The 8,667-nt window shown below is 51.5% G+C and overlaps 1 protein-coding gene across 3 annotated transcripts; it reads left to right on the top strand.

The window, feature by feature from the left end:
• Positions 1-1,037: 1,037 nt before the first annotated feature.
• Positions 1,038-3,027, top strand: RPRML (reprimo like). 3 transcript variants are annotated; one of them, XM_015885996.2, is made up of 2 exons: positions 1,038-1,143; positions 1,722-3,027. In XM_015885996.2, the coding sequence occupies exon 2, from the start codon at positions 1,840-1,842 to the stop codon at positions 2,173-2,175; it is 336 nt and encodes a 111-aa protein (XP_015741482.1). In that variant the 5' UTR covers positions 1,038-1,143; positions 1,722-1,839; the 3' UTR covers positions 2,176-3,027. The 3 variants fall into 3 exon arrangements, with proteins under 3 accessions (XP_015741482.1, XP_015741481.1, XP_015741480.1); XM_015885995.3 differs by having other exon boundaries at positions 1,056-1,177; XM_015885994.3 differs by lacking the exon at positions 1,038-1,143 and adding an exon at positions 1,146-1,231.
• Positions 3,028-8,667: the final 5,640 nt, after the last annotated feature.

Below are 8,667 nucleotides of genomic sequence, written 5' to 3'. Positions count from 1 at the left end.
TATTTGAGTCCTTGAACCCTTTCCTGGCTGCTGCTTGTCCTGTAAGAACTGCTGTGATGGGGATGTGGGGCACACGAGGGTGGGAGGCACTGGGTAGAGCATGGGCTCTCATTGCTGCTCTTTGGGAGTTGGAGAGCTGGACAAAAACTGAGCTGGGGGGAATCAATCGTGGGATGCTCTGCATTGTGAAGCCCTTCTTGGGATTAAGGTGAAGAGCAGCCAAGAGCTGAGTGTTCCCATGTCCCTGTGTCCCCAGGGGATGGCTGTGATCCCTGTGTGATGCTGCAGTGCCCTGTTCCGGCATACAGAACAGGTTGGAGCTGGAACTGGAGCCAGCAGAGGGAGCAGAAACTCCTCCAGCCCGGAGGCAGCGGGGAAAGGAGCTGCCACTGGGATGCTCTGCTCTCCCAGGGGGATCTTTCCTGGCCCTGGGGTTAAATGCAGGGGGTTCCATCCCCTTGTCCCATCCAGACTTCCAGCTTCATTCCTTCTGCTGCAAAATAACCTTATGGAGTGGGGGGAGCAATGCTACCAGGAGGAAAAAGCAACAAGTAAAAGTCAAAGCAAGCTGCTTTGGGCCCCTAAAAGCCACAAAAGCAAAATATAGAGATCTCATCTGTTTAATAGAGAAATCATTGATGTATTCCTACCAAGCCACCCTCCACCCCCAGCCGACCGGCCTCCTGCTCACGTCTTTAGCTGCAATTTATCAATTCTCATTTGGGTTTATTAAAATCCCCTCTGGGGGCTGTGCAAGCAAAGCGAGCTGAGACGTACACAGATCAATCAGAGCACAGTCTCCATGTCATGGCCATCTCTTGTCCTGCACCACCCGAACACATCTGCACCCACTCACGGTGCATGGACCACAGCTGCTGCTGCTGTAGGACCCTGAGCTGGGAATGGGGGTGGGATGCAGAGATTGGGGTGCAGCATCACTGTGCTTCCTTCTGATGGGGATAAAGGAGCATGAGAAGGGGAAATGGAGGTGCCTGGGTGTAAACATCCCCCAGCCAGAGGATGATGATCCAGTTGTCAGTGTAGGACAGAAGAACAGAGCAGAGCTGGGGGTGGACGGGGCTGGATTGGGCCAGCGCTGCTCTAAGGAAGGAGTGGGTGGCACAGAGCAGCAAGCAGGGATCGGTGAGAGCAGCACAGACCTGAAGCTCACAGGAGGGTGTGTGGGGGGGAACAGGGGAGCTGCTGGTGACCCAGGCCCAACACCGACATGGTGGGCTGCTCTGGGAAGCAGGTGGAGGGCTGGGGGAGAGGATGCATTATGGCAGGACCTCAGGGGTTAGCACACAGCCAGGGGGTAGCACAGGTGTGGGTTTGGGCCCCCATAGGAGGGTGAGGGGATGCAGCAGCATGGGGAAGGGGTGGGCAGCCTGGGTGAGCTTGGAGGGGGGAGGAAGGCGGTCCTGGGGGGAGGCTGCAAGGGGGTGGAGTTGCTGGTTTTTCTTTGAACACGGGGAAGACTTGAGCTGGGAACTTGCATCCGTGGAGCTCCCAGCCGGCAGGCATCAGCCCCCGGCTCCTGCTGGGGGTCCCCATTGCTTCGGGGTGGCAGCAGGGCAGGGAGCATGCGACCGCCTCCTACTGCCTTCCTCTGCCCCGTGCTCCCTTCTCCTTCCCTCTCGGTGCTCGGGTGACTGTGCTGAGTTGCTGGTGGCAGCTGGCAGCCCGCCGCCCCTCTCTGCACACCTTTCCTTCCCTTCCAGCCCAGGCATCAGGAGCAGACAGGCAGGAGGTGGCACGGAGCCTGCGGGATGTGAGCGCAGCTGGGGGACCGCCAGCTCCATCCTGCCTTCCTCCGACGGTTGGGACCCCACGTAGACCATGAATGGATCTTTCTTCAACCAGAGCCTCCTGGAGCAAGGAGCATACCCCAACAGGACCCGGGGTTTGGGGTTGCTCCTGGCCTGCTGCAATGGGACCAGCTCGGTGCTGGCACCCGATGGCAGCTCCTCGGTGCTGGTGCCCGATGAGCGTAGCCTGTACATCACACGCGTGGTGCAGATCGCCGTCCTCTGCGTCCTCTCCTTGACTGTGGTGTTTGGCATCTTCTTTTTGGGCTGCAATTTGCTCATCAAGTCGGAGAGCATGATTAACTTTTTGGTGAAGGACCGAAGACCTTCCAAGGACGTGGGAGCCGCGATCATGGGGCTCTACTGATGCCGTGGAACAAGTGTAGGCAAGTGGCTGGAGCTGGTGCTGAGATGCACATGCCCATGTGTTCGGGGCAGCTGGGGGGAATGGGGAAGGGAAGGGGTGGGTGATGTCTTTTCATGTGTCTGTGTCCACGGGAAAGCAAATCAGTGCTTCACAGTGAGCAAACTCCATCGTGGTGAATGGGGAGATGTCCCCAGCGCTATGTGAAGTGCAACGACCAGCATCGTGTTGCATGCAGAAATGGCTTAAGTTTTGCATGAAACTTGCAGAAACGGCGATAATGTGCAGATCTGGACTCTTGTCTGCTGTTACCTTGGATACCGCCTCTTGGGATTTAGGGCTAAAAAAAATCAAAAGTGAAGAAAATGTAAAAGAAAAAAAGAGCAAACTCACTACAGAATGAGAAGAAACTATGGGGGAAGTGGAGTGCGTGGCATGGACCACATCTTTGTCTGTGGGGTAGGGGAAGGGAAGGGCTGTGTGGGTCGGACAGCAAAGTCTGCATGCTATGAAACGTGTCAATCTGTTGTGTTCTGGACCTCCCGCATGCACCGCCAGGTGGTTTTGTAACAGGGAGAGCATGTTCCTCCTCGATTCTGAACCGTCCTGTCAAATAAAATGCAGATTTCCTCTTTCACACTTTGCCGGAGGAAGATAAGAAACCCCGATAAACACCAAAACCATTCCATCTTTCCCCAAAAAGCATGTTTGTTTTGTACGTAGTGGCCTTTTTTCCCCTCCCTGAGTGCTGCATTGTTACGGTCTTTGAGGTTTTTTTTTGTAGCTTCTTTTGAAAAGTGGTGAACATTCAGGGAGAAAAATGGGGGGGAAAAAAAAGAAACTGTTTCAAAAGAATTTGGTGTTGTCTTCATTTTCTTTCCCTCTGTGTGCACAGCTCAGGTATTTCAACCCCAGTTCCAGAGGTTAAATATAGCCATCCCACCTTCCAGCTGAACTCCAATTAAAGATTGTTATTTCAAGCAGAAACTAACATGCTTTTTTGTTTTCCAAAGGCAAAAATCCTTTTCCTGAGCAAATAAATGTATCAGGAACGATGTGTTCCGGGTGTTAAATACCTGCACAGCATCAAAACACAGAGGATGTGTAAGGATGCGCTGAACACGTCTTGCAAAGCAACATTTCTGACTCTGATTGAAATCTCCATCTCCTCTCATCCTGATGAGCTGTCAGAACTAAATTGTATGAGAGGAGGAAGACTCCCGACCTTTGTTCTGTGATGGAATTACAGCTCTGTCTGTGGGTGTGAGATGGAAATAATGTGAGTTTTGTTGTGCCAACAGTATCCTTGCTGGGTCTGCAGCTGTAGTGGGAAAGCACTCCTGGGTCCAGCAGGAGCTGCTGATCTGATGGACGTGTATGTGAATCCAGAAGGACAACTCTCTGCCTTTCCCAGTTGTAGGAGCAGGATGATGGCTGAGTTTTTAATTAATCAGTGTTTGCTGAGCACCCTCCTCAAGGTTCCCATAGGATATTGGTTGGGCACAGAGGGAGATGAATGCAGCACTGTCACTGATTTCTCTCAGTGTGCAGAGTCAATGTGGCAGCAGGACAGGAGTTTGTAGGGTCACAGGTACAAGAGGTGGAGGATCCATGCCCCAATGAGAGGGGAGACCTTCCCCATGGATCCCACGGCATGAGCTCAGCTCTATGTTGGTTTACTCACCCTCTGCTCATGGCCCTTTCTTGACCATAAGGGCTATGGCTACACGACCAGGTGGAGGGGACCAAAAGAGGGTCTGCAGGGTGGAGCACTGCTGGGCACCATCCTTGTTACCATCCTCATAGAATCATAAAGATTGGAAGAAACCATTGAGGTCACCAAGTCCAGCCATACCCCACAGCATGCATCCCTATGGTGTGGTTGTGGTTCTGTCTTGCTTACAGTGAGTTGAAAGCCTCTGTGAGCAAATCCCCTTCCATTGAGATTCCCAGTACAAAGACAATCACTCTATCAAGAGGGGGGATTCAGGAGGACTGATGTCAGCATGAAGGAGGCAAGAAGGTAGGAGACACCCAGACAGTGAGATGCTTGCTCCAGGGCTTGCATAAGGATGGCAGCCCACAATGGCTCCTTCTGTATCCCTTCGCCCACAAATAGCCCTTCTTCCTCACCCCACCTCTTGCCCACTCATTTAGCTGAAGCTTGTGAGTGGGTGTTGACTCCCACAACATTTTTAAGCAAGTCCTTTTTAATTTTTATATCTTTTTGTGAGAGGACATTTTAACACTATTTTGCTATTTTTTTTTTTTAATAGTTAATTAGCTGTCAGAACGTCAGTGGTGTGCCAGGAGACGTGCAAGTAGGACTGAGAGACAGTGCTGGCTGTACAGTGCAAGCTAGGGGGAGAGACGGGATCAGCACATCAGGGGCAGAGTGAGGACCAGACATTGGGACTCATTTAAACTCATCTCTTGGTGGTGGAGCTACCTCACAACCCACAGCCACAATGACCAGTGGGACTGGTGGGCTGAGCCACGTGCTGTCTTGGTTGGCAGCTTTTTGATGAGAAAAGTCTGGGTTTTATCACAGAATCCCAGAATGGGGTTGAGAAGGACCTCAATGCTCATCCAGATCCAACCCCCTGCTATGTGCAGGGTCACCAACCAGCAGCCCAGGCTGCCCAGAGCTACATCCAGCCTGGCCTTGAATGCCTGCAGGGATGGGGCATCCACAGCCTCCTTGGGCAACCTGTTCCAGTGCGTCACCATCCTCTGGGTGAAAAACTTCTTCCTAATATCCAGCCTAAACCTCCCTTGTCTCAGTATAAAACCATTCCCCTTGTCCTATCACTGTGCACCCTCATAAATAGCCATTTCCCTTTCTGTTTCTATGCTCCCTTCAAATACTGGAAGGCCACGATGGCAGTGCATGGGTGATTAAGCAGACCTGCTAATGGGGAACGTCACAAGCGATCTGCTCCATACCCTCTATGTCCTACTCCAGGAGCAATCCCCATCTTGGGGACTTTGTTTCAGCTGGAATTTCTTATTTTGACACAACCATCAGAAGAAGGGAGTTATGAGAGTATTTCCTCCTGCAAACAGCAGGCCTCCACCTGATTGTACCATCGGAGAAATGAAGAGGTGCCTTGACCCAGCGGTGACAACCAGCAGCCCTGGCCATCCCATCCTGCCTGCATGTGGGAGAAACCCAAAGCATCTCCCAGCCCATCCTCCCTGCCCCAGCAGTTCAGCTTAGGGGGCAATGAAAGAGTTAAACGAGATGAGACAGACAAACAGATTAAGGGGAGGGAGGATCCCTACCTGAGCCTGGCACCAGATGTACCAGGGCGCGTGCACCAAACATACACAGTATTTAATAATTCCTGTGAATTGCCATGGTAATGAAGCACAGAGTCAGATTGTCATAGCAACCATCTGGCTTTTTTTTTTTTTTTTGAGGCAGGGAGGCATTACCCAGGTTGTAACCTCAATCCAGACAGAGCACATTTCTGAGAGGAACCCCCCCCACCCCCCAAAAGATAATATCAAATTAGATAAGCAGCAGCTTCCTGTCTCACGTCTGGCAGTTCTGGGTTTGTTCTGTAGGTAGGTGGATGGAGCACAGCTCCCTGAAAAGACTGGGAGCATCTCCACAAACAGAGTGTTGCTGGGTGCTGGGTTGGGACCCTCCAGTGGGGGTCTTGGATGATCTGATACCCCCTGGCTTCCCTCCCAGCCCCTAGCATGGCTTTGGGGGTCTCCCCATAGAGACATGGAAAGCCCACGAGCATCTCTCTGGGTGATAAGCCCCTGTCCCAACCAAGCCCAGTGGAGGATGCTGTGGTCCCATCTACCTGCAGGTGAAGCATGGAATCATAGAATGGCCTGGGTTGGAAAGGCCCACAGTACTCATCCAGATCCAACCCCCTCCTCTGTGCAGGGTCACCAACCAGCAGCCCAGGCTGCCCAGAGCTACATCCAGCCTGGCCTTGAATGCCTGCAGGGATGGGGCATCCACAGCCTCCTTGGGCAACCTGTTCCAGTGCGTCACCACCCTCTGGGTGAAAAACTTCCTTATAATATCCAACCTAAACCTCCCCTGTCTCAGTTTCAAACCATTCCCCCTTGTCCTATCACTGTCCACCCTCATAAGCAGCTATTCCCCCTCCTGTTTATATGCTCCCTTAAAGCATTAGTGCTGGCATGCTAGCACTGAAGATCTCCAAGATGGGACATGGGGGCTGGCAACAGGTAGCAGAGCTCTTTCCCAAAGGCATATCTAAGAGGAAAGTACATGTTCCTTGAGCTCTGGCAAGGTCCCCATCCTGTGGACTCCCTGAAGAGGCACCCATCAAGCTGGAATTGAAATCTGTGTCTGCATCCCTCCCATCAATGGCCAAACAAATGTTACCTCCACCTTCTCTCCCCAGGCTGCCACTCCATGGAATGTATTCCAGGTTTGTCCTACCACTCATATTGAATTTTAACCTAGTAGTGGTTAAACCAGCAGTTTCAGGAGCTCTGTTCTTATAAAGGAGACTGAAGCAGAGCATTCAGGGTTTGCTTACCATGGAGGTGGCCTGAAATACACAGTGCAATGACTCAGTAACATCGGTCCCTGCATCCCCACTGCTGCCCAGCGTGGTTCTCTCTCAGTGTCTATGAGAGAGCCATCAGCCCCCAGACAAAGCCTCTGTGGTTCATTAGCTCTGATGAAGGGACAAGTTGGTACCACAGCAATCTGTGCCCTAGGGAGAACTGAGTCCAAATGATGATAAAATTGAAGAGCCTCACTGAAGTGAAGGCTTTGAAAGGGATTTCTCCCTCTTGATCTTTGCTGAACCAGAGCCCTTCTGGGTCTGCACAAGTAATCAGAATCCCTGGTGCAAAGCATGGGCCTTATAGCTCACTGCTGGTCATTGGGGCTTGGCTGATGATGCTGTTAACTTGTGAGGGTGGTTCAGATCCGCACCAACAGCTCTGACCCACACAGTCCCTGGGCAGTGGCAAAATAACAGTTATAGAGCACAGTGCTCTCAGGGATATTGTTTTGGACAGTGCTGTCTGTGAGGGGTGAGGATCTCATTAGGTTTGATGGGTTTACAGGGGCCACATGCTGATTCAGGCATCTCCAAAGCATTTTTTTGGCTTTCTGAATCCAAGTAGGGATGAGGAATTGGAAACCCCAGGGTTTGGACAAACACTGGGCCCAGCGAAGCACAAAACAGCCTCAGCATCTCTGAAAATTGCCTGTTTTATGTTGTGGGACAAACCTTTGGGCTCCCACCAGTTCTCCCATTAAAATAACTTAGCCAGGCCATTCCCCAGCAGTGTGGCCAAGCTTATGTTCCTCTGATTTTACAATCAGCCGTCGTCTTGGACTTGTTTGTTCCATGGGGACGCAATGATGGAAAATGAAGTTCAGAGAAAATCAGAACATTGCCAACAGTCAGTACGGTTTGGCACATCCCTGAAGATATCATATCACCATCAAAGTGCTGGAAAGAAGAAGGGGGCACTGACAGTGCTCAAAGACATGAGGAAATCTGAAGTGGCTGCCTCTGATCTGAAGAACGCTGCTCTGCATGTGGTTCGGGCTGTAAGTGTAACAGAAGTCCTGCTTTGGAGATGCCTTTATAGCTCTCATCCTTCCCAGAAGCTCATTAATGTGGAAGACGTTTTTGCATCGTTAATTTATGGTGGGTTAATCATCAACAAAGCAAAAACTTGGGTTCTTTTTTTCTTTTTTTGTAATGACAGAGATTTTAGCACAGCAGGGTGAGAAGCAGAGAGGTGAGGCTGTGTGGCCATTTGGACCAAGGCAATCTCATCCACCTTCTCAGGTCTACGATCCTTGGCCATGGCAAAGCACTCTCTGTTGGGGTGCAGCTATTAAATTGAGTTCCCTCTTCTTGAGCTAATGGGGACAGTGCTGCTGAGGTGAACCTCCTGTTCCCAGGGATGAGGTTCGAAGGCATCATCACTGCAGGTGGGATTTCCATCTGTGTTAGGAGCTGTGTGAGTGGCTGTGAGGATGGACACAGTTGTTGGTGCACAGCACCTTCCAGGAACACAAGCTCAGAGCATGCTTCCCTTTCCACGACAGCTGCCTGGCTGCGCTGGGTGCTGGCTCCCTGCCCTGGCACAGCTCAGGTTTTGTTCACACAGGGTTTAATCCAGAGCCATCCTTGTTGGCAGGACCCACGAGTGTTCACATCACAGGTTTCCGTGCAGCTGTGTGCGCTCCCCTCTTTGCCTCACTCAGTCCCAAAATGCAGGTTTAATGGGACAAGACAGCTGAAGAAGCGAGCAAAATGTAATTAGGCTTTAATTAGCTAACTCCGTTCTTTCAGATAATTGAAAATTGGACTAATTGGTTGCAATGAATTCCCCGTACAGCTAGCCAGCCAGCTTGGTGTGTGCTCTGCCAGCTGCCACACACTCTTGTCCCCACAATAGCACCAGCCTGGCAGCTGAACATGACTACGACCTGCTGTAATGGGGAGATGCATTGGTACAAGCTGCCCAGCC

This window comes from Coturnix japonica, chromosome 24, assembly GCF_054131305.1.
Source record: "Coturnix japonica strain WE chromosome 24, WE-NBRP24, whole genome shotgun sequence".
In the NCBI taxonomy this organism is placed as follows: domain Eukaryota; kingdom Metazoa; phylum Chordata; class Aves; order Galliformes; family Phasianidae; genus Coturnix; species Coturnix japonica.
This window is presented reverse-complemented; position numbering and strand designations above follow the sequence as displayed.